The sequence below is a fragment of the Ornithodoros turicata genome, chromosome 5, assembly GCF_037126465.1.
Source record: "Ornithodoros turicata isolate Travis chromosome 5, ASM3712646v1, whole genome shotgun sequence".
Taxonomy (NCBI): Eukaryota; Metazoa; Arthropoda; class Arachnida; order Ixodida; family Argasidae; genus Ornithodoros; species Ornithodoros turicata.
Genome location: NC_088205.1, coordinates 11,228,310 through 11,253,814, shown reverse-complemented (window position 1 = coordinate 11,253,814; position 25,505 = coordinate 11,228,310). Strand labels below are relative to the sequence as shown.

The 25,505-nt window shown below is 46.8% G+C and overlaps 2 protein-coding genes, 1 long non-coding RNA gene and 1 other non-coding gene across 5 annotated transcripts; 2 read left to right on the top strand and 2 right to left on the bottom strand.

Moving 5' to 3' along the window:
• Nucleotides 1-9: 9 nt before the first annotated feature.
• On the bottom strand, nt 10-5,274 carry LOC135394010 (sialidase-1-like). Of its 2 annotated transcripts, none has more exons than XM_064624427.1 (6): nt 5,107-5,274; nt 4,515-4,707; nt 2,029-2,291; nt 1,710-1,892; nt 1,170-1,389; nt 10-515 (listed from the first exon to the last, which is right to left on the bottom strand). In XM_064624427.1, exons 1-6 carry the CDS (start codon nt 5,200-5,202, stop codon nt 310-312), a joined length of 1,161 nt encoding a protein of 386 aa, XP_064480497.1. In that variant the 5' UTR covers nt 5,203-5,274; the 3' UTR covers nt 10-309. The 2 variants fall into 2 exon arrangements, with proteins under 2 accessions (XP_064480497.1, XP_064480498.1); XM_064624428.1 differs by lacking the exon at nt 5,107-5,274 and adding an exon at nt 4,825-4,945.
• A 3,695-nt stretch (nt 5,275-8,969) lies between these two features.
• LOC135394007 (solute carrier family 22 member 6-like) lies at nt 8,970-16,008 on the bottom strand. Its single transcript, XM_064624426.1, has 11 exons — nt 15,863-16,008; nt 15,068-15,469; nt 14,255-14,358; nt 13,701-13,855; nt 13,457-13,625; nt 12,626-12,773; nt 11,842-11,939; nt 11,195-11,406; nt 10,820-11,010; nt 10,101-10,237; nt 8,970-9,253 (listed from the first exon to the last, which is right to left on the bottom strand). Exons 1-11 carry the CDS (start codon nt 15,881-15,883, stop codon nt 9,064-9,066), a joined length of 1,827 nt encoding a protein of 608 aa, XP_064480496.1. The 5' UTR covers nt 15,884-16,008; the 3' UTR covers nt 8,970-9,063.
• A 2,324-nt stretch (nt 16,009-18,332) lies between these two features.
• On the top strand, nt 18,333-18,496 carry LOC135396279 (U1 spliceosomal RNA). The gene has a single exon (XR_010423369.1). It is a non-coding gene; the product is annotated as a U1 spliceosomal RNA (small nuclear RNA).
• A 2,099-nt stretch (nt 18,497-20,595) lies between these two features.
• On the top strand, nt 20,596-23,788 carry LOC135394009 (uncharacterized). The gene is made up of 3 exons (XR_010422747.1): nt 20,596-20,743; nt 21,007-21,109; nt 23,645-23,788. It is a non-coding gene; the product is annotated as an uncharacterized LOC135394009 (long non-coding RNA).
• The last annotated feature ends 1,717 nt before the right edge of the window (nt 23,789-25,505 follow it).

Here is a 25,505-nt window from a genome sequence, read left to right as displayed (position 1 = left end):
CACAACCTCTCCCACTGCTCTTTTTTATTTTTTAAGTTGAAGACGTGTAGTCATCATTACGTGTAAGAAGTATTCTGCTCGAAGTCCAACGATCAATGGGTTGGTTGCAGATGTTAAATGAAAAGTGTCACAAACAAAAATTTAGTCAATCAATCAATCAATCAATCAACGACGCATGCAGAGAACATGGTAAAATGATGGAGCTACGGTTTTGAGTGACGTCGTAGTCTGGGCGTCACTCCCATAACGGCGCATGTACAGCTCGCAGATCTGGGGGAGATCGAGCGCACTTTCTGGTTCTTCGATGGCTCAAGCAGTGTTCAACTTTATCTTGACCAAGGAGATAGATTCTGTGGATGTGGCTTTGCCTTTCTCATACAGGATGAAGATGCTGTCTTGCACACGATATGATGAAGTGATGCAGGAGTAACCACTGGGCCCTGGCCAGATGCGGAGTCCTGTTTCTTCCCAAGAGCCTCCGGAGTTGTAGCTCCAACGCAAAGTGAGGTCAACCCCTGGATGTGAACAAATGGAAAGTGTTGTAGTTTCTTGATTTTTTTGTGTGTGTAGAAGAAAAAAAAAAAAAGGGAACAAAATTGGATGCGATTGGATTGTGAATATGGAGACACCGTTAGACCACAAATTCTTAGGGTAGTCTAAGGGCTACTCGTATTGCCAACTGTAGAATGGGACAAGCGCAAACTTCCCCGCATCACGTCTCGAAGGCAGTACCGCGCCAGCCCTAAAAACGAAGAGCAGGCACGCACTACTTTATCTCCCTTGGCAGGGATGATTAGAACGCCGATCTAAACGGAGACGGCCGCTTCGAGCTTCTTGCCTCTCATCGGCACATCGTTGGTTAGCGTAGTTGCTGGCACACCATAACTCAATGGAGCTAATGCTCTGATCTCCTCTTCTTCTGTGGCAAGTTTCTTCTTGTACTATGTTTCACGCTATAAGCGACCACAAAGCGTTTCCTGCAAACAGGATCACACTTTGATACGCGACTGCACTTTATTGCTTCCAAGTGGAACACTGAGAGACCTACGGGCTTCCACATCGCATTTACTCACCCAAGAACGCAAAAAAAAAAAAATCAAGAAAAAAAAGATCCTGATCCTGTGAGGAAAACGACCCGATAACGTCCCGATCCCGAGACCGCAACTTACTCGAAAATTCGCTTGCAGGGTTGGTGAAATAGGTGACTCCATTTTCATATAAAACCCCAGCCGCCACTGCTGGGTCTGGTAGCTCCTCGTCAAACCGGACATTTTCCACGGGTAGAGACTCACAGCCATCGGTTGAATAAGCCACAATACGGCAGCGGCAGTGATAAAAGTACTCGTTCCGTATGTTAATCACCACGTTTCCATTGGGGAGCTCGTAGGCCTGCAATAAGACCAAAAGACATGCCTTGCTGATGGGAAGTGACTTTGTTCTACTACAAGATATGGTGACGTCACAGGGAGTGGAAAGTGCACCAATGGGTAGCAAAGTAATTGCTGATATGCCATATTTCTGGTAGCTATTTAGTCGTTATGATTATTACAGAGCAGTTGCAGCAACAGACAAAACAACGTGCAGAACACAACCGCGTCGTTTACTCGCATGGTCTACTCATTGTAACTGTTCGCCGTCATTGTTACTGTGTACTGCCGCAAAATTATGCGATGATTTTTATTTTTATTTTTTCCTTCAGGTCAACTTACCTGGCATTCATCTGGGGTGAAGTCTCCAGTCTTTTTCGGTTTCGCATAAGGAATTCCTATCAAACTGCCTCCATTTTTCCAGGTATCTCCATGGTCATCGCTCACGACACAGAAGACGCCGTCTTCCTCTATGGTCCCGTGGCCACAAACAATCAGGCGACCCTTGTATGGTGGGAACTTTTTCTGTGCGGTTAAAGTTTTTAAGGACTATGTATAGTTTCAATTGGGCACGTAGCAGTCAGGCTTAAATCGTCCACATATTAAGGATAATCATATGCGTATTAATTAGTACATTGTTATTGGCCTGTTTGGTGCTTACCTGGATTCCCGTGCCAGGTCCCGGAGCGAACATTTTGGTTCCGATTTCTTGCGACAGGTTTCTCGCAGAACCCCAGGTGGCGCCATCATCAGAGCTACTCATCATCATGACACTCGAGACTGCGCATTGAACGTAGTGCGCACACTCGGTGTACATCAGGAAGATGTTTTTGGTTTCATCGTCGACGAGAACAACTCCCAAACTTATGGCATCAGGATCTGTGCCACCGTCAGCTATGAATGTGGTTCTGCTCCACGTGACGCCTATGTAAGAGAACAGGGCAGGCGTGATGTGAGAAAATGCGTAAGCCATCGGTAATGGAAGATGGAACCCGTTCAGTTTCACCGCACTAGCCTGAACGCGTGTGTTAAGCTGGTTAATACTACTGCGTTTCATTGGGTGCTGACGCGGAAGAAAAAAAGTTATTATTCTAACAAACGCGTGGAAGACCTTCCCTAGCAGAACGGAAAGGGGCTCGCCCGAGCAAGACTTTCTCCAAAGCACGCACAGATCAGCGAGAAGAGAACCAATCGACGCATTACGCGCGTGCGTGCTACTGGGGTTCTTCTGTGTGCGCGACAAATTCCCCCACGGCTCTTACAAACACGGTGGGGCTCAGCGCGGTCAAGGGATCCGGTTAGCCCTAGAGAGACGCGAGTCACAGCTGGAGATGCAAGGCCGGGCACTCTTCATTGAGTCACCTGGCAGGGACGCATAAAAACGGGAAAACCCGGGCGGGACTGAGTCATTTTCGATGCGTCTGGCCCGTGTCTAGCTCGGAAACGTCATCAGGACCGAGCAGGGCGCTGAAACATGGAGCTCATGGACTGTGCAAAATGATACAACATTCACTAGATTTACTTCGAACTCACAGCATCTTATGTGAACACAAAGCTTTCTGCAACAAGGCTTCGTAGACAACGTGGCCACGAAAGACGCGTATTTGCTACCACTTGCGCTGCACGTGCTGTAACTGCTCTAGCGGATCGCTTGTGTGGACCGCAGGCGCCAGAAACGCGGTAGTGTGAAAGCGCCTGATGCATGTTGAACGAATGTATTGCATGCATTATATTCCATAACGCATGTATTCCAGTACAACAACAACAACATTATTAGAAGATGATGATGAACGGTGAGGTTATGAGCTTCCCCCTATTGACCTCCACAAATTCCCGAATTACATTTGAGACATGCGAGACATGAAGAATATGCGGAAGCCCATAAGGGGGACTGTTCGTGAGCCAGCAATTGATGATTGTGCGAGATAGCTAATTATGAAGGAATACCATTTAATCAGTTCACACATTGGTTGATTGGTGCACAGCGATCTGCCTGCCGGACCGCCCGTACGGGAACTCGGAAAGTGAGGATCGACAGCGTCCCCTATATCGAGCATATGGACCTCGTCGTCCAATTATCTTCATGGAGAGAAAAAAAGGGGGGGGGGGATCTCGGTATTGTGGTCCTTCACAAATTCAGAAATCTCGTCATGGTACGTTACATCTCTGGTGATCCTTCTCTGGTTCCTGCCGTTTCAGACGTGTGGTCTCTCCCGACACCCTCTGGTCATCCCCGACAAGCGGCCCTCTTCAACATACCGCCGCTTCTTTATGGGCCGCGGCGACTGCGGTTCAAAGCCCGGGGATCGCACCGACGACGAGCTCAGACCACGCTACACCATGTCGCAACTCCATTAGAACGCGTTCGCCTCTAAAACGTGGAGCACTGCTAGCTTCCCGCAGTAACAGCGACAACGAAGGACTATGCCATGGAAGCAACCGGATGTAGTAGCGGAAGTCGCCCCTCGACGATCAGGATTCACCATGTGTAAGTATTAGGATCAATGTGTGAGCACCACGTGAGTCACAAGAAAGTAAGTCACATGAACGGGCTTGAAACTAACACTTAAAACGGCTACAGTATAGCTGAATATCCACACTTGAACCAAGTGTCAAGAGCCTCTGGTCAAGGACTAACATACGTTTGCGGTGCGGTGATTTTTTCCTACAGAATATACTGTTGTTCGAACTTCTTTATTCAATACCGTACATGCTTGTACGACGAACAGCGCTCGCATACTGCTGAGCAGCTTACAAGGAAAAGAGCACCCGGCTTGAATGGTCAGTCCTTTTTAGGCAGACATGGGGAAAGGGCGCACGGAATCACCTGATTGTGGCGCACGATAAAATAGATATCGATTGCCCACAGCAGATAATCAGGACATAACATATACCTTTTAGTAGCCGCTAAGAAACGGTTAAAGGAGGCCTATTAGTTCACCTATGCCGGAAATGACGAACCGGTCATTACTGCAAGCCCTGAGGAAGCGCGCACGTTGCTCTCACACCGAGTTAAACCATCACGCACGTTCCGACGTTCCACGTCATGGGTCCTTCACTACACGTTACCTATCTGATGTGCCAGTTGTATGTTCAACGAAGCTGTCCTCGCACTTCAATGAGGACCTGGTGATTCAATGAACTCACCTCCGTCTTCTGACCTGCGAACGGCAATGAACTTCGGTCCAACATCTGCGTCTGAATGTTTTCGTGCTTCAGAGATTGCCAGAAGATGGCCCATAGGAGTGTACGTTATAAGAGGAATGCGAAACGAATGTACACCGGGAGTGACTTCGTCGCCCATCCATAGCACTTGTTCCATAGCAATTTCAGGGGTAATCTACGAGACAAATGTAAATGCACCAAATCTGTATAAATCGTGCGTAGCATTGTTCCAACCGTAAATAGGCGAGTAAGACTTTGCAAAAGTCACTGTTGAAAGCTCACGCAAACATACATGGATATCGCACGGGCAGTGCAACGAGCATCTCCGTTAGGCATCGCGGCCCTGCACAGTCAGCACTGTCTTCAGACTTTAAAAGCCATAGAAACCCCGCCGCCGGGAAACAAACAAAAGGACGACACAACCAGAAGACAGCAGACGACACAAACACTGCGTACTTTGAACGTTATCTACACAGCACGGACAGACCTTTGGTCCTCCACACCCACACAACTCAAGTGGCCGTTCAGAACGCTAACACCAACTCCCGTGCATTTTTTGAGAACGTCCACGTACCTTCTTGGCGTATGACCTCCCTATCATAGTACATCCTCCTAGTAGCAGCGTGATGGTCACGCGCGCCCAAAGGGTAGGGCGTCCGGAGTAATGCATTTTGAGGGATCTCACTCTGCACTACACGCTGATGTTTCCAGGTTTCTAATGCCTGTGGCCCCGTCGAGTGCCTCATCGTTCTGTGCAAACAGATCGTAGCTATTATAAAGCGATATCATTGGGCATAGATAGTGTACCTACAGACAATGGGCATGCTCAGAGATACGATCACTCAGTGTTTGCGTTCTGCTTGGCTTTGTCACCGCTTGGACGTTTTTCGAGGCCTGCGATTATCACTAGTGTAGTTCACGGTGTAAATTGCAGGCGTAAATTTTGGCAAATACGGGAGGTGACCTCAAACTTGGGGACAAAATATCGCCACGATGGTCTACGTGAATAACGCTATTCACAAAATGAAACAAAGTTCATACATCCAAGTTCGTAAATTTCAAGTTTGAAGTCCGTAAGTAAAAAAAAAGAAAAAGAAAGACATCGTAAGTAAAGACTTTCTCATAGACGAGAGGGTTTTCATTAGATATGGGACGAATCCAGAATTTTCCGAATCTGAATTAGAATCCGAATCCAAGGAAGGTTCTTTGAGTCCACGAATCGAATCTCGAATCTTTCGAATCCTTTCATAGAAAGAAGTTTAAAGACAAAAAATAAAAATAAAAAAAAGGAAGGCTTTTACTGAAAAGTGCTTTAAAGCTGATATCTTTGTTTAATGAGAAACAAATTCAATAATAGTTCACTTTCAGGGAAAAACATACCCATATACTTAAATATAATTTGTGCAATTATTTAACGTACAGGAATAAACTACATGAATAAAATTTCGAGCCCGAATTGTTTACATACAACACAGAAACAATCAAAAGCAAAGCGATGTTACTTTTAAAGTTGTAACGTAAGGGTCTCTCCCTGAACTCTTTCAGTCCAGAGCAATGTGGTGGTGGTGGTGCTGGTGGAGGTGACGAAAACCGGCTCCAGAGCGATGTAAACAAACAAGAAAACACCCGCCAGCCAATCAGGCTTTCGGCGAAGTGCGAAAGCCTGATTGGCTGGCCCAGTGCCCAATCGAAAGATTCGATTGGGCACTGGGATTCGGATTCCCGAATCTCGAATACCGGCATATTGGATTCGACGATTCGCATGGCACATCCCTAGTTTTCATTATCTGTGTTCTAAGTGTTCGTTGGATTGATTTCCGAACTTCAGTAGAAACAAAGAAACCGCGACAACTTCTTCCGTGGACAGAGCTGTCGTCTCCAAATTGGCTTAGAGCACGCCATCAGGTCTGGCGCAGGCCGGCTTCCTCTCTCGCTTCGTTTCATTTTTGCTTCCACTGCTTCTCGGTCGTTTTCACGGCGAACGTCCATTGCCCGCTGCGTGCAGACAGAGGCTAGGGTATGCTTCGCGTGACGAAGACGCTATATAGAAACGCTCATGAAAGGAGTATGATAACACCATGAGAGGGGTACATTAACTCTCGAAAAAAGGGGTCCCACAACACCATGAGAGCAGAAACCCCTGAAAGGAGTGTCACTACACATTCAGAGGGACCAACCAAGACGCATGCAACTAGTACATATGTGTGCAAAGTTTAAGAATTGAGAGACTGAACGGGTGATACCTTTGTTTATTTATATACTACACAAATTCTACAACAGATAACGAAGGCAATGAAATTAATCATAAATTCGTCTCAAAACGTGCTTTAGTCCTATTAACTCTCAGTTTAAATGGTGTCTGTCAGTTATAGCTGTCTGTCTGTCAGTTATGGAAAGGTAATAGATGTAGCACAATATACTTCCTTTCAATTTAGAGTTTGTCGCCAATGAGGCTTGTGCAGTGACGTCACGTTTGGTCACGAGACTCGGGAAAACTTATCGCCACACCGGAGTCACAGTAGGAGAGCATTCCGTGAGCTGCTGCCGTATGCGTGCGATTAAGAGGGCGTATTGTGAAAACACACGCTGTTGAGTCATGCGGCCCGCAGTATGACACCTGTGACGCATCCTCATGTTTCCCCAGAGTCACGTGGCTCAAAGGCGCTCAAAGCGTGACGTCCGCCCGTGACGTTTGTGCACGTGCCTCATTAAACCTTTGCTGCCGTCTGAAGACCATTTCCGTCCTAGCCTTCACAAGCACTGCGAGGCGGTACACTAACAAGGTTACAGACAAGAAAACTTGGACCTGGTTGTACTGTTCACGTTCACCCGTTGCAGTGCAGTCCAGGCCATCACACGATTCCGTGTCCTCCTCATGTTGGCCCACGATCGGGACTGCTCTAGAGCGTAGTCCTACAACCCAACGACAACTTTATTTTTAAGACTATGAATGGAGAGCTTTATCGCCAGGGGCAATACTCAGAATTGCCAACCCAGATTTGCCCGCTGTTGTACTTTTCAGAAGTTGCCACCGTACACATTTCAGTGCTGCACCCGCTACCAAAAGGTAACGTGATACCGATACCGGCTACCTAAGGAAAAAAAGTAATGAAATCCCGATATCGATAAATTTAGTAACAGTAAGAGTATATAGACAGTAAAGTAACAGTATATAGATACAAGTAAAAAGTAACGGGATACATTATCCGCTACTCTTGCTGAAGTAGCAATAAGTGGTCTGAAATCCACACTACTGACATGGGAACGCACAATAGTGCTACCAGCGTCGATGAACCGTATTGAGATATATAACGCCCGTGTGGACATATGACGGCAAAGAAAGATAAGATAAGCTACACAAGAAATCGGCACAAAAGGAAATGACCCTACATGGGTTTGCACGCCGCCACGTGGTAGGGACGCTCCTCATTGGACTTCGGATCACATGATCGAGGTGGGCAACACCGCGCAGGCCGAAGCGTCTGCTACCGCTTCGGAGACTGCATGCGTTCTCCGGCTGCGTGATGTCCAAAACGGAGGATTTGGAGGCTGTCAACCACGCTGATACCACGCTGATACCACGAGGAGAACATAGGACATAGGTTCTTCTCGTGGTGTCAGCGGTCCAAAAAAATCGTGGTCGTGTCGTTGACAGGCTTCAAATCCTCCGTTTAGGACATCACGCAGCCGGAGAACGCATGCAGTCTCCGAAGCGGTAGCAGCCTGCGCAGTGTTGCTCACCTCGATCATGTGATCCCAAGTCCAATGAGGAGCGTCCCTACCACTTGCGTCACATAATGACGCTCGTGGCGGCGCTCATCACGAGTCTATCGTGAAGGCGGCGGAGGGTGTTTCGCGCACGGGGTTCAGGGGGCTATTGCAGGCGTCCCAATTTCGCTACGGTTGCACTAATTGTGGGAAAACTGTGTTCGGCCACCAAACATTCCATACCGACCAAAAACAGAAACAAAGTTGTGTGCCTCTAGACCACTCCTTTAGGGGTCATTACCTTGAGTTTGCCAGAGACCAACGAAGTATTTATTGGGGTATAATACCAGATACGGAACACGTGGAAGCAGGTGCAGCATCCTTGTGGAACGACGGCCTCTGGTTCTCGTTCGGGTCTGGTCGTGGTGCGAAATATGCTTGGTAAGAGTGAAAAAAAAAAGAAAAAGCTGTCGCCGAGATTAGCTGCGAAAGTACCGGTAACGCTAGAAGATCGCGATACAGGAGATTTGTAACGGAAATGCTGACGAGGGAAGTTGCGCGATCCCTACTGCGCTACCAAAAAAAGGTATATATATATACAACGTGTAACAAGTAACGGCGCTACGTACAACACTGATAAACACGACAGTGCTGCCGCACTCCCTTTCCCGGGCAGTGACTAAACGGATGCCAACCAGCACAAACAGAACACCATGGCGAAGACATCTCGAGCCTTCGGTATTTGTTTCATTGCGTCCTTTCAATGCGTGATAACATATTGCAATTTTACTAGTGAATGAACAGACGTGTTGCGATATCCATATTAGAGAGCGGAATGTGTGTCCCGCACGTAGCTCATCTCCATCGTATTTGAAGTAACGAATCGTGGGTCCCTGAGAGAACGCTCATGAAGGTAACTCTCCACGAAAGACTGACTCCTGGATTGGCTGAGTGTCACATCTTCTGGTTGCAGTAAACTCTTTCTGAGTCGCACAACTCGAAGAGGTTCGATCCTGCACGAAAAACAAACAAAAAGAGAAATAATGTAAAAGCTCTTAGAATTCATAGCCGTTCCAAGACCGACGACGCGAAGGGCAGCTTCTGTTTCGCCATGTTTACTCATTTTTATCCTCTAAACAGTGTTTCCAAACCTGTGCATCACAACCGCCATGGAGGTCATCCGGTCTTCGGTCTATCGAGTATATCGAGTTGATATATTCTGTAGGGGGTCGCGAAACGGCTCGAGAAGTTGAAAAAAGCGACAGCAAATGATATCTTTAGACCATGCTCGTCCCACTACTCGGAGTCACTACTCTGCTTGTGGTAGTGGACCCTGAAGTCTAGACAACAACTGACAAAATGACGTATATGCAGGCCAGCTGGTGGATGTAAAAGCCTGAACCTGGGCACACAGAGGGACGACACGAACACGACTCCATGAGCCCTGTGCTCAAACTCATGCTTTTACATTATCTAGAAAACAAGCTATTCCTATTTCCACGTGTTATTTTAAATTAAATTTCAGCAAATTTCAGCGTATTACTGTTCAGGCACTGAAATCGAAAAGCTTGTGGCATCACGAAAAGCGTTCGCAACGCGGTATCTCTTATGGTTCGCAGTGTGGCGAAGTCTGAGCTTCGGTTCTGTAGTGAGAACCCTAACGCTTGCTCCAGAAAAAGAACATTTGTGCCCCCACCAGCTAGCAAGGGTAGAACATTTTCTCAGCCTTATGATACTTCTCCAGTGAGCCAGGGTAAACGATGTTGCAACAAGGATGAACGAGACGTACTCTACATTCCCAAAATTATGTCTGCATTGTGTGCGTTTAGTTTAGCGTTTATAGTAGTTTTTGTGACGTACCGAAATATGTCGTCCCTTTTAACTGCTTCTGGCAGACCGACCATCCTTGTTTCTGGTAGAAGACATACCACGAGGCCAGCAATGAAGCAGGTGACCGCATACAACGATGTAGGGAGCACGTTGCTAGTGATAAAAGCCTTGGCAAAACAGAATGCGATGGGTCGTTAGTGTACAGCAATGCTTAACGAATGTTTGTTGCTTAACGAACAGTCGGGAAAAAAAAAGTGCTACGCAACAGCTCATGGCATCTTCAACGAAAGTTCTGGCGAACTCTAGTGAACTCTACTGGGGCACATTGTATGGGCTGCGCGCGTAGCTCCTCATTAAAATTAAATGGTAATGATGTCAAACGGAATTCAATATGCACCTGCATATCTGTATATCTTCTTTATTCCATAGGCCCCTAGGCTGCCATTAGTGACTTGCGAAAAAATGTTTTGACCTTTCTAAGCCATCAGCCTCGGATTTCTACGCCTTGTAGGAATATCGCTCAGTACAGAACACGCATGCGGTTTAGGATTCTGAAAGACGTTGTTCGGTGTAATAAGCAGAATACCCCGGTGTTTCGGGTGTTGGCACGGAACAGAAATTCTTCCCGTACCACTTCCATAGTTTTCATTATGCCAAGGCACACTGTCGCATTACCGATAGCCGGGCTTGTTACCCAATATAACATCCCATCTGCAAAAGATTCACAAAACTCCATTTCAACTGCTTACCAGAAACTCGATGACGACAGCCAGTATGCCCCCAATCCTGCAGAAGAGAAAGCAGATGCAGGCAGAAATAGTCCTAACCAAAGTCGGGTTCGTTTCGACCATGTAGAGGAGAACGACGCTTTGAGATATGCCGATTGTGGATAGGCGTAACATGTCAGGCACATACTTGAACAGGCGTAATGGTTCCACATCTGCGAAGAACAATAACGACAAATTCAAACGACTAACTGTCTAGACCCTGAAAAATAAAGTAAAGAGGCACAACATAGATGGCACTGCACTGACATAGAATGATTGCAGGCGTCAGGATTTTGTCGAATACAGGACTACGAAGTCTCGGGTTACGTGGAGAAAGAATCACTGGCGATAACGTACCGCATTTAGTGGAGAGATAACCGGAAACAGCAACTGCAACTGACGTAATCAGCAGAGAGTAACAGAGGGTGGGTCTTCGGCCGAAGTGTTCGATACCCAGGTAGCAAACGTACTGAGGTGGAAGTATAGTGATCAGGTTGAGCGCCCAGTTGAATTGTTTTTGATCCCTGGCCCAGATATTCATCCCATAGAAGGTGAATGAAGTTGCACACCTAGAAGTGAGAATACACGGTATTTCACATGCCGCATAAAAGATTGACAACTAAACGGTGCACTGTACATCATTCTGTCCACCCTGGTGAATCGTTCCACGTGCGGCACTAGCCTTACCCAAAAAATATTACCGCATTCGATTATTATACGGTTTTTAAACGATTTAACTAATTAACTGATGACATTTTGTACGGGAGCTGTGAGCCCGACAAGTCGTCACTGCAACTTTCTTTCAGGGCTCCCACCAATGCGAAGTGGGTATAAAATATTTCAACCATTCATTCATTCCAAAAGTTTTTCTATTATTTTACGTTGAGCTGTAATGCTACTGAGTATATATATATATATATATACTAACCAACGACAAAACCAAGTCTCAGCCACCGATTACCCTCTCACACGCTCAGAAATGTTTTTAGAGGTTTTTGTCTTACCAGGCGTAGCAGAGAATAACGTTGCCATGCAGCAGCTGGTATTGCAAGAGGACCTTTGCGAAGGGAACGTCGAGCATGTCACATATTTTCTTTTCCTCCTGGCATAAAGGAAAAGGATATTTAACTACCGCCATTTTCAGCACCGGTCTACCAAATGAGGTATGTACATTGTCCCTCAATCAAGGTATGATGACCTGTTCAGGAACTGCATCCACCGAGCAATATGTAGATACGCGCTATTCAAGTACTTTGTTTACTTGGGAAGACCATCTCGACAATAAATACATGCTTCAATTCGAGCGTTGGGAAACGCATTTGATCTAAAGAGGATAAGTCAATAATCAGAGGTAATGACATTATGCATGCATTTTACTGAATGTCGGATCACTGAAAGGCTGACATTCGCTGGTGTCATAAGGACTTTTAATACTTATTCACCACCACCATCTTCACTAGCGCAACAGACCTACGTGATGTCGCAGCAGCAGGAATGCTATATTGGCACAGAAGTGTTCGATACATTGCGTGGCAATCAAAGAGGTTGAGCGAGCTCTTACATCCATTTAAGCAGCTGTTTTGTACTGCTGTCGAGAAACCCTCACACATCGAATACCACGCCACGTCAGTGCCCTTCTATGGCAATTGCCCAAATAATTTGGATGGGCGTGATAATGCGGTAGCAACAAAAACAAAGTTTTTTGATGCGTTCTAAAGGTTTGCTTACGTATACGGTATATGAGCGCCTCACATTGCTGCAGTGTACGTACAGCCTTTCAGGACTCACTTGTTTGAGCAGAGTCTTATGGGTGAGCCATGCTTGGCGTGCATCTTCCGCATTCCTCCCGTTCATCCTGGCTATCAGCAGGACAGTTTCTTGGGCTCTCTGCAGTTCCCACCTCGAAATCAGCCACCTTGGTGACTCTTCGACAAAACTGGGTGTATTGAGCAAAACAGACCAATACAAGTCAGTGCCACGAGGTACTCTAGTGATAAGGGGCATTGGGTGGTACGAGAAGTATGGTATAGGTGTATCAATCCCTCGAAAACAGAGTAAACTCATATTATGTATTAGTACTATATTTCTCTAATAGTAACATAAGAGTAATGTAACAACCCTGAGAGCGCATTAGAAAAGCACTGAGCATGAATTTATCTGAAGCACTTTTACGAAAATGTCAGCAGCTTCACCCGAGCACGACGATTAGAACGTCCGAAGCGATTTGTTATGGCAAGAAATCGGAAAAACCTTTCTGGAAAATACGGACGTGCGTATGACTCGTCGCTTCCCAAAATAGTGAGAAACGAATCTCCGCAGCAAGGACAGGATGAATGCAGATGACATTATTAAATTACATTTTTCCTTGCTACATTTTGTACTTTCCGAGTACTTGATATGTGAACTGCATCTCCAAGGAAATGCCATTTCATATTACGCTCAATTCGCGGAGTCTCTTTCGGTTTTCTTCAGTAGGGAGCTGTTGTTGGCTGCTGTTTGACTTATGCTTTCCGTTTGTGCGATTCCTTCTTATTGAGGTTTGTTCTCTGCAACATCATTATTCTAAATTTACGAGGCTTTTGTATTGAGGGTACAATAATTACACAAAACAAATCTTACACGAAGCTGCTGAGAAGAAAGCATGTTTGGACTAAGAACCAAACCTCGAAGGTCTTCCAGGAACAGTACAGTTCTTTGGCGAGACTCACGACACCGACTCCCGTCACATACCCGGAAAATAGTAGGACGCCGTAGAGACCTCGGCTTGCAGGTGGGATCAGCTCTATCACTGCACATCAACTCATGAATAGTGGTTCAGGGCTAGAAAGTGAATAAATGTCGAACGGGGGGAAGCGTTGCATACCTAATGTGTAGGCGGCGAGAACAATGGCGCTCACACTGGCAGTTGCACACGAGCGAAGAGAGATGTACAGAGCGAACGATTTGCTGTTCAGTGTGCCGACGCTGAACAGGACAGTCGCTGCTGAACTGAAGCAGACAACGGGTTTTCTGCCGATACTAAAGGAATGCCCATGGGAAATGAAATCAAAGACGTTAGCAGTTTGATCGAGTTTTTGAATTCTCACCTATAACGTGCTTGAGTGAAGATGTTATATCATGTCTGTCCAACTATGCATGACAATGTCTTAACTATCGTGTCACGACTCTACCAGCGGCTTCACCAAATTGCATGCCTACTTAATACGCCGATGGACGTTGCTGTGGAGAATGTGCTGCACCACGTGTGACATATTCCACGACCCGAATCAACAAACGGATAGGGAAAACAAACACAAACAGCAAAATAAATATTGCTGTGACATGTTAGCATCGCGTGCCGAACTGGAACCGAACCCTCATCTTATGAGCCGCGTGATGTCAAGAAGTGATTAGGAGTGGCTGAGGAATAGGGCCCACCTGTCTGATAAGAATCCGGACAAGGCAATTCCAAGAAGCGCAGCTGCCATGATGATAGCGATGGCAGCGGAACGCAGCCATTCCCAGTCGCAAACGACATCCCACTGCATGAAAAAAAATAACGTGGACATGCATCATGTCTCAAGGACCAACTCCTTTCTGGGAAGATGATCGTTCCAGAGAGTACTAAAATTCCCAAACACATTGCCAGATACCCGTTCGCCGACGAAGCTTCAAGCGTTTATGTCACGGACTGGCTTTACAGGCGCTACGCGCTCCTAGCACTATTTGTACCATATGACCAGAGCAGTAGCGACGGGGGTGCCAGAGGGACAGCCACCCCGGGGCTCCCGCGCCGGAGAGGGCGCCAAACGGCAGGCCCTGGCAGGTTAATTGGACAGTATAAAGCGGGAATAAGGATAATTTACGATATCGGCAGTGCAAATAAGCGTTTTCTTTTCTCTGTTTACAGACCTTCTGGCGGCAATGGGAGAGGGGAGGGGGAGGGGCGATTCAGATTTGCCCTGCCCCCGGCGCAACTTGCCTCGCGACAGCTCTACATATATGACCTACCAGAATCGTGATCACTGCGATTTTCACAAGACGCTAACCACGTCAGAGAAGCGAATATGCCAACTGACGTGATTAGATAAACACAAATTCCAATGATTACAATGTGTACAAATATAATGCAATACGAAACCATGCGTGCATTCAAACAGTGTGTACAAGATAGACTGACACGTTGTGCAACTTGCAACCGATAAACTTCCGGTCGTAAGCACCTTCTGCATGACATACTGAATACATTACCTCCTGCGTGATGGTTCCGTTGTGTTCTGATTCGTCGTATTGCCACTTGGTGCAATGAACTGTCGTGCGATTTGGGAGGAGTGTGTCCTGCTCCAGGTACATTTCACACTTGCTGTATGTCCCGTCTTCCTGCACTGGGATGCTGGTATTCTTCCATTCTTCTGTGGAAATGTTACCACGATCGTCCGGAGGGGCGCACCAGTGATCCACGGGCGGTGCCACAACCAGGGGCCACAGGTCACTGATGGCCAACAGCATCATTGACAGCATACCATAGGCCAACATCATGCGTTGGAATATCCCTGTTTCTCCCAGGACTGACATCAGGTCCATTTCAGATGATCGCGTGTAAGGTGAACTGTATCCAGACGGTGTACTACGGCTGACCTTCATGGTTCTATGCTGAAAAAAAAGAAGAAGAAAAAACAGGTGCTACCAAGAGGCATTATTTGCAGAGTCACACAGACAATAGTCTGAGGTTCTTATTCTTATTCTGGTTCTTATTCTAGCAACAGCATACTTAAATTCACTTCTGTGCTGTGCTACGTCGACGAACAATATTTCGTATTCCGAATGCAGCATTCCGAGTTACTTTATTCTTATCCAACATAATAACTATGTCGCTTATAACTACCTAGCATAATATTACCTTAACCGCCCGAAGGCGTCTCGTCCAAGTTGAGTAGCGACGTCTAATATTAGTTATATCGGGTGTCGTTCTAACGGGTATCGTGGAAGCAGAACGCTAAATAGCGTTATTGTTGCGACAGAAATAAGACGAAAAGAAGAACCTACATCAGGGCTGTCCTGTTTCATGATGGTGAATTCTCCTGAAAACCTGGAATCTGAAGACAGGTGGTCGTTCTGGCAGTCGTCAGCAACTGGTTTGTCAAATAGAACGAACACAACGATTGTGCGTCTCGAGCGAACGTGAGCGTTGATGCCGATGTCAGGTACAGTACAGGGAATTCTGTCCTTCTTCTTCTTATTCCTTATCCGTTGGCCTTGATCCACAAAGTTAGATTGGCAAAGAGAGATGTCAGGTAAAGTCCATGGAACGGTGTGCTTCCCCTGCATCGCAGAAAATGGCCCTGACCTATAGTCCAGGAACAGTTGTAACAGACCGTGGACAACGACGTAGATGACCACGCACCTGGAGCACCGGCCAGGCCTCAGTTCCACAGGCACTGTCATGGAGATAGGCCACCGTCATCGTCTCTCAGTGTCATACCATAACCGCCCGTCGGCACTCATGTTCCCTCTACACAGTGAACCAGATGAAGGAACGAATAACCGAGAGACACGGGACACGAAGACAAGCACAGAGTTCTCAGACACAGTAATGATTTAATAACACCAAACCTCCTAAATACCTAACAACACCCGGAGGGGAGGGAGAGGGATAAAGGATGGCCTATTTACACTGTTCCCACGTTGCGTTATCGCTGACTCGGGTTCGAATCCGGGCATGCTGCCGAATGCGGGAACCGCACGTGTTTGTGTGGATACCGCATGTGGATACGAGTTTAAGCTAATACAGCACAATCTACTTGCTCAGTTTCAAGCTCGCCCGAAACGCATAATGGAAGAAAATGAGAAAAACAAGAAAATGGCAGTAGTTCCGTACTACAACAAGATTTCACATAATTTGAAGGCTATGTCGAATGAGATGGGGGTCCGTCTCCTCTTTAGGAACAACTTCAGGTTAGATCGTTTAACGCCTTTTTCGAGACCAGAGTCTGCCTGTAATGTTGAACACAGAACCATCAAGTTTGTTCCTTGTGCAAAAAAATGTTGTATATAGAATCCCGTTAGCTTGTGGCTTTGCATACATAGGTCAAACATCTCAATGCGTTAACCAAAGGTTGGGCCAACATAAAAACAGGCCACATTCAAATTTGTTGGATCATCTAAGAATGTGTAATAATTGTCAACCCCTATGGTCCCAGACGGCGGTGCAGGCGTGGGAAACAGACAGGCGAAAACGTCTTTTGAGAGAAGCGTTGGCCATACAGAGTGTGGGCAATTGTATTAGTGTGCCGTCTGTATGTATCCACCCGGCCTTCAAGCGCCTCCTTTGACCTCCTTCAACTCATTTTGTCCTCAATTCCCTATTCTCCTCTCTCTGTCTTCCCTCGCACCGTCTACATGTTCATGAAGTTCGTTGTTATCAATTAAACGTCTTGCTGGTTTTGAGCCTCCGTGTTTGTGTTTGTTTACGTGTCTTGCCCATCGCTCAGGCTTGCCTATCATGGAATTTATCCACGAGCTAGCCTGCATTTACGCCATTCTGTCCCGCATGTGTTGCCTCGGTGATTTCCCCCATGATTTCCCCCATGATTTCCTCAAGAGCTTTAAGGAAGTGTCGGCGCAGTTTCCTTGTTGTCGGCCCAGGATGCGCTATTGCCCCCAAGCAACTTGCCACCACGCCGGCAGCGAGATCGTCCGAAAATAGCTCACGCAAAACGCCCCACCGCACATACACACACGTACATACAGAGAGAAGGAAGAACTGAAGCTATGGCTCGGGTTCCTATGCCACAGTACCATGTCTATCGACAAAATTCCCACATTGCGTACGGGAAGTGTTATAATATTTGTGTCTTCGTCAGGGGCAAGGACTAGCTACTGATTCCGCCAATTCCGTCGGCCATTTCAGCCTCCACAGGCCTCTACTGTCCATCGTCGCACAATGCCCACGATCAGTTCATAAATGCCATCGCATTTCACCGACAATCTGCACAGCGGTTTCTGTGGTACTTTTTCTTTTCTTCTTCTTATTTTCATGGTTTGGGCTTTTAAACATAGTGTCGTCAGCGAATCCTTTTTGTATTACGAACTGAGTATGTGTGTGTGCAAACGGTCGGATGGAACAAGTGCAATACTTGCTCACATCACGCTTCAAAAAATGCTTTAGTTGACACTCAGCAGTTGTTCTGGTTGTCGCTTGTTCCTCCCTGTGCGTGTCCCCTCACTGCTGCTTCTATTCCAGTATGTCACACTCAACAGATTTGAGATTGCAGATTTTCGTCGGGTTGTAGTCTGCCCTCGAGGCTGTTATAATGTTCGTGACGGGATTACTCTCCTAAAATTTCTCAAATTTAAATAAGAAACAGAACAATTAAGACAAGGTACATCGTCGAACGTAGAATATATTGAAATTAAAGCGTTGCAACTACATGCTTTTGCACCTGCTACTACACAAAACACCACTCGCTTTGTGCGCATCGCTTCCTTAGGGGTGCCTCGCGACGCAAACAACGGCATACTTACCTGGTGTCGGGAAGCCCGTGATCAACGAGGCGGGCTGCTCGGGTGGAGGCTATGGCATTGCACAGAGCCCTGGTTGAAACCCGCCACTTCCCCAAATCGGGGTAGCTGGGACATGTAATTTTTGGTAGTGGGGGCTTGCGTACGCGCTCGCCCCCTTTTTCTACTGAATATAAAAGAAGGATTCGGGTACCATGGCAGTTAAGGGGGAATAATTTCTTCAGAAATCTATGGGTGAATTTTGTACGCACAAGACCCGTGTACGCTCTAAACTATCATCGTAAGATTGGTACTGGCGTGTTCTCTTAGCTTTTCTCCAGTCAATGACGTATTTTTTTTTAGAGGGCAAGGCTGAGCCGTTGATTTCTAATAGATTAAAGTTTGGTGTATCTCGAACATGTGCTGCCATCTCGATAGAGTGTCGCACACTAAACTATTAGCGAATTCGGGCTCAATACAAATCAACGGATAGTCCTGGAATTCTACAAAATGTGTCACACGTCAGTACTTCTGTTTTGACGATATTTTACGCCGTTTCTGAGCGCTGTGCGAACAAACGTTCTCTATTGCCTTGAGCAGAAGTGATCCCCCTTGATGTTCCGTGTACACTTATACAAGGCAACAATAAGCGAGTACTTGTAGACTGGCATGGACCCACGGAAGAAACCACGTGGGCGTCACTTTGAAATCTTACCCCATTATTTGGGAGGGGGACCAGTCAGGTCGTTCCGTTAGCTGTAAGGAAGAGAGGGAAACCGAGGAGCTGCACAGACACAGCTGCGAACCTGGAAGCTCGACCCGAAGTCCTGGCGTGACTTAATTAGGTCCGTGACGTGGGATCAGAATCAGGAGAAGCTGCGAGGCCTGCCTTCTCACTGGAAATTTGTCTCGTTGTGCGCAAGTCGCTAGTTGCGGGAGTGGGGGAGGGTTCACAGTCGACACAAGACCATCATTCTTGCGCAATAGGACATGTAATTTTTTGCGCAATACGCCGCAACGAAACAAACAAAAAAGAGTGGGGAGAGAACTTTGCTCCTTTAAGATGACAACCTTTCAAGACTGGGAGTTGGCCCGGTTCCAATGAGACCTGTGCTGCCTGGGTGTTTCTTCTGGGCTCTCCTGAGGGCGATTAGAGAAAATATCGGCACAGTCTTCTACGAAGTGCTGCACAATTATACCCGTAAGAATTTTTTTGGTAGTGGGCTAGTGGTAGTGGGGTAGTGGTACCTTTCTTTCAATATCACGAATAGGGACCACGTTTTTCGATTCTTGTGATTTTCATGCCTAGCATATACAGAGTGTCCACGCTAACTATACACGGATTTTTAAACAAGGATAAATATTTCTTTCACAGTTATAAGCGATGATAATACGTATGCCCTACGCCAAAGCCACACCTTACGCGGGCATCAGCAACCCCCTAAGTGGATGCATTAACTAGGGTTCGCTATTTAACCTTTTAATTATAGGACATAGAAGCTCGGCGCAAAGTCGGTTTCCCTCGGTGCGCTCATGCCGCTGACGTTTTCAAAAGAACGGTCGAGACGATTATAGCGCGAGGAAATGGCCCCAAAGCGCTATTTGGGCCCTTTACTTAAATGCGAAGGAGAATGAACGCTACGAACGGCCGGGGTGTTCTCTCTTCCTCTTGTTTAGGGGAAATGGTGTAGAGGGAGCATTTAGGGGAAGGTTAAGGACGTCTGGACCTGCCTCCCGCCTTTCTTCCTTTGAGCAGAAGGGGCGAAATCGTGTGGTGGGACTGGACTGCACTGTGAGTAGTAGAACCGCGTCCGAGTTGTTTTGTTTGTTGTCTTGCTTGTGTAGTGCCTCACAGTGCTCACGGAAGCCTAGGACAGATTTGGCCTTCGGAAGGCAACAAGGATTTAATTGGTGACAAACTCGAATTTAAAAAAAATAAAGGAAGAAAAATTGAAATAGAAAAAAATTTGGCTTTGACCTAATTTCAGAATGAAACGAGTTCAAAGGAAGAAAAAGAAAAGGATAAATGCATACAAAGATAAAAATAGAAAACAGATGGCGCAATGTTCGGCAGTAGTATGCAACCTTTTAAGTACCTTTTAAGACGGTCATCAAGTATTTTTGCTCCGTCTTTTTTATGCTTTTGCACCGAGTTGCTTGTCCCAGGATGGCTAAACGTTCAGGTACAGATGTTGCTAGTTTTCCTTCGATGTCTCATTTTTTTTTTTTTTTTTCTAAACGGGACGCCGCATCATTAAGCGTTAATTGCCTTCATGCCCCGACGACTTACAAGTGCGGCGCGGGCTTTGATAACGCACAGATACAAAAGGCAGAACGCATCGACAACTTGCTGGATAGCATCAACTGAAGCTGAATGGCATCTTGGCTAATTTTCTTCGTACCTGTCCTGGCGGCAACGCTTACAAGGTATACGAATCTATGTCGCTTCAACTTCTATACTCGAAAACCTATACACTTTTCGTGCAGGAGTGAATGTGCTTATGTGTTTATGTTCGCTATAGGAAGCAAGCCAGTAAGATTAAGGCCCCCATAGTGCATTGCGAATGAATCAGTTGAGCACATAGAACTAAATGGACGCTTGCAGAGTATCTCTTCACTGTTTATTTTAACCTGATGATTCTTCGTGAAGATTTCTCACATTTCCATTCCTTGTTTTCCCTCTACCAAAGTCTCGAAAGAACAGAGGGTCTCCACCTGGGCGCCCGTCGTAGTAATTCATGGCTAGGGAGACTGTATTCCGGAACAGAGGATCCCAGCTGTTCGTACACTAAAGTGAGTACAACGTGGTCTACTGTGTTGAGGCTTGTATGTTTCTTAAATTTCGGCGCGGCAGACAATGTCGGCGATATTACCTATTCATTAACATTGGAGGTTGGACGAACATACAATTTTTAGGATCCGAATCCGAGGTAGGTCCTGCGAATCCACGAGTCTTACGTATCTCGAATCTTTCGAAAACTTTGTTAAAAAAAGAGATTTTTATTTCGTTCTTTTTTTGTTTTTTTGTGAACAGAAGTGTTTTCCCCTTGGCCTTTTAGCCAGGGGGAAAAACACTTCTACTCTACACTGTTCTGCCTGATCACTACTTCTTACTTTCTTTATTGCATGTTACAACTGCGTATTACAAATATATATGTTAGGAAAAGAAAAAGAAGAACCACTTTGCCTGCTCTGAAAATTTCCCCACGTAACCGCTAGCGTCCACATCTTTCGGAATGCTCGCCCTCTCCTATCTGTTGTCCCGTTTCGTCTTGTTGTTCGTGAACTTTGCATTTCTGTAACCGTTTAGGCGCAAAGGTGACTTCCTTCACATACTCCCCTCCACACTCTAACAAAGCGGCCATTCACTTCGGCCATAAAAACCTGAACGGACCCTTTCTTCCCCCCGGGCCGTTTACCCACAATTCGCATGTGCCTTTAACACGTCATACCTATCCCATTAAATACGATGCCAATGATGGGGACAGTGCCCAGAGAAAGAATTCTGTTCAAAATATCGGCGGCTCTCGTCCAGAGGAAATTCCCTTCATATTTCCACAGAAAAGTGTTTTGAAGCAGAATTCGATATCTTTGTCTAGTGAAGAACAAATTAAAGAATATTTTACTTTCATCCTTCGCTTCGCTCCCCGTTCGCTCTGCCGGTTACAGCGCCGGTGCCGCTCAACCCAGGAACGGGATCCTGAGATCTGTGCTCTGAAAGCCATGTGACAACCCGTTTGTACGGCAATTTGTGTCACGATGTCCGGCGGGGGTGCCCCGCTTGGCTAGCCCGCGATTCTCACAGGGTAATATCGGGACTAATTCCGCGATATGTACTTTGGTGGGCCTGTGCGATTCACCCGAAGCACACCCTACGTCGTAAGCAAGAACATAGAAGAAAGTGGTTGTACCGCCAATGCGTACCTTGCGACACGTGTGAACAGGAGACTGTGAAATGAGGGAAGTCACAGAGACAATGAAGCCTAAACATAACAAATATTTACTTGAGAAACAGCGAGGCTTTTAAACGAATGAACTAACCAATGCATATAGAATACCACGCATGTTACAAAATCATATGTTCTGCGTTTTGAGCAGCGGTTACAAGGAGGCAAGACAGGCAACAAAGAAACAGTCTTAGCTGGTGCTGGCTGAGGGTCTTCGAGCTCGGGAGGGTAGGGTCTTTGTTGGGTCGATGTTTTGTTGGTGGACGACGCGCGCACGCACAAACACTCACAAAGTCATCGCTGACTGTTGTGTTGTAGTGCGACGACTTCTTCGCCGCGCACTCGTGGATACGTGAGTCCACCGTTAACTACCGACACTGACCGCCCCTGCTATCCGAAGTCACCAAAGTCTGCGCCACCCGCGTAAGACGGAATCGAGCAAGTTACATGTCCCCACCAAGTGTACTGAGCGACTCCCCTTGTCTCCTCTACTTAGCCCCTTACGATGCGTTCAGAATACATGTGTTACTTCTCACACCCCGCTGCGAGACGAGACAAGACAAAAATACAAAACATACAATACCGCAAACATAGGTTTCGCTAGCCAACAACATGCACGGAATCTCCAAATTTATTGCTGCCACTGTTTGTCTAAGACGTCTGGGAAAAACAGTCCGAGTCGAGTAACCCGACACCTCGGACGCGTCCGACTATTTATTCAAGGTCGCTTTCGACCACCATGGGTGTGACTCTCCAGTCATTCCCACCATCCACGGTTACTTTGTTTCTTTGTTTCTTCGCTTTGGCCGCGGGATCTGGGAAATATCTTCGCAACTCAGACATCTGCAGGAACTAAGTAAATCATCGCCATTTACGCAAAGCGGCTGGCAGTATTTCGTGACAATTTGCGAAATACTCTTTGTATTTTGAGGATTTTCTTTTCGGGCCACAGAAAATGCAAAAGAAATTTATTTAATAGAGTAGGGGAACGAAAGACAGGGGAACATGTAAAAAGTTTATGCAGAGCGGTTTGTTAGCAACAACAACTACTATATGAATGACGTAGCATGGGATGGGTGCTGTTAGCGCGCTATCTCTGGAACTCATTGCACATGTTCGAAGAAAAGTGTGTGTTCACAATTCATGGATTTGTGTCGGAAGAGAACCACATAAAATGAATTAGAGAGCATAAGGCGAGCATTCGGGGAACCACGACAGTGAGGTCAGCCTCGCGTGCTCGTTTAGTCCTCTCTATTCTATGGCCCATGCTTCAGGTCAATCATTGAACGCGAGAAAGTTACACGTATGTACGATCTACAAGTGTAGCAATGATAGTTTGTAAGTTCTAAGCAAAATAGCAAGTAACAAATACTTTTTTTAGTGCGACCCGCTGCATGATGTTGAAGGAGCCTTGTGTCCCGTTTGGTGCGTGTGTGAGGAAGCGTCAATCGGATATGGTGTCTGCATTGATCCTCTCTGAAAATGTCTGAACAAGCAAGCTAATAAAGAAATGTTCCAAATAATATGGTTGAGTCTATTTATTTCAGCCTGAACGCCCTTTCACACACTGCAGGTGTGTAGGCAGGAAATAAAATTTGAGAACTCAAACTCAACCAAAATTTTGAGAAACTATGCGGGATGGACATGCGGGATGCATGTGCTAGAAGGACATGCTATAGGACACTACACTGTAATGCCTCTTCGCAATCCTATGCACCCGTATTTTTTGGTACCAGGCACGAAAGCTTCATGACATATATACGTGGTTGTGTATCCGAAGGTACTCATCCCAGGGTCACGGGTTCGACCCCGGCCAAGGACGCCAGCGACTTGGTGGCAGGGTACACGTTGCTCAGACGCGCCGTCTTCCGCGAGGGACGCTACATGAAGCGTGTCTTGTGCTAAGACTTTGGAGCACACTACGGAACATTCAGGTGGGCAGAATTAATTCACAGACCGAACACAGTGCATCGCTCGTGATCTTAGTTGTTTCGGGACGTAAAGCCACGACACACATGAAGACGAAACGTTGGAAGGAAAACCTTCAATGCTGCTTTATAGTGCTTTTTCATTACCCTTTTCAGCGGCTGCCTCACCAGCTGACGCTTTACATTACGCGGAACAGCCCGGAGAGGTATTGTCTACACAAGTAGGCGACCAACGCAACGTGTACGTAGTGTTCCAGTGAGCCCCACTATGAGGAAACCTTCTTGAGTCTGTCGGTTTCGTTATCGCATGCCAGCGCCTGAACGTCCACGAGATGGAGACAAACGACACAAACAGCCGTCACCATCAGGATACAGGATGATGACCAGAATGACGTCCCTGATGCGACGGTGGCCGATTCGTTCGTGCCCGTCAACAGCACAGTTATAGTTTTTGACACGGAGGTTGGTAATGTCGGCGGACACGTCGGAGGATCTCTGTCCCATACCCCTTCTGGCAAGCAATGCGCCTGCACTCTCTCATTTGTGACGTCGCACGAATACGTCACAGAGGACCCGACACCTGTGCTGTCTCCCTGGACGCTTCCATGCAGGGGTTGTACAGGCTGGGTACACTTCACTGGTTCACAGACGACTTCCTTCCCACTCCAGACACTGTTGGCTTCGCAGTGTCGCTCGACGTCTCCAGCTATAGCTTTAGTATTGATGTCGCATCTGTAGCGAAGAACACCTCCATAGCGACGTTCGATCGACTCAATCTTGCCTCTGGCTGGGTCGGTCATCGAAGGACATTCCACCGGTTCACATCGAGGCATAACTTCGGGATCCCATCTACCGTTGGATTGACAAAAGAAGCTCGACTGCCCCACGATACGGTATCCTTCGTAACACTTAAAGCTGATGGCGCTGGGAAACGTGAATACAGAACCCACCACTTGACCATTCCTGACGTCTCCCGGGTGACCGCAGTTGACGGCCTGGCACCGCAGAGTGTCTGTCGGGTAGCTCCATATCCCCTGACGACAGGTAGCTATTCGGAAGTCTGGACGCCTTCCACTATGCGAGTGTCCGGGACTGCAGGTGTACGGTGCTTCTTCGCCGTCCTCAAAGGTTGTCTTGTCCGGTTGACGACTGTAATCCGCGATGGTGTGTCGAGTATCATCTTCCAAGTCGTCTATGTTGCACGTCCGCGGACTGCCTCGTACTACAAGGAGCAGCGAGTAGGTAATTGTTGCGCGAAGCATGACCTAGCCTCTGTCTGCACACAGCCGGTAATGGACGTCCGCCGAGAAGACG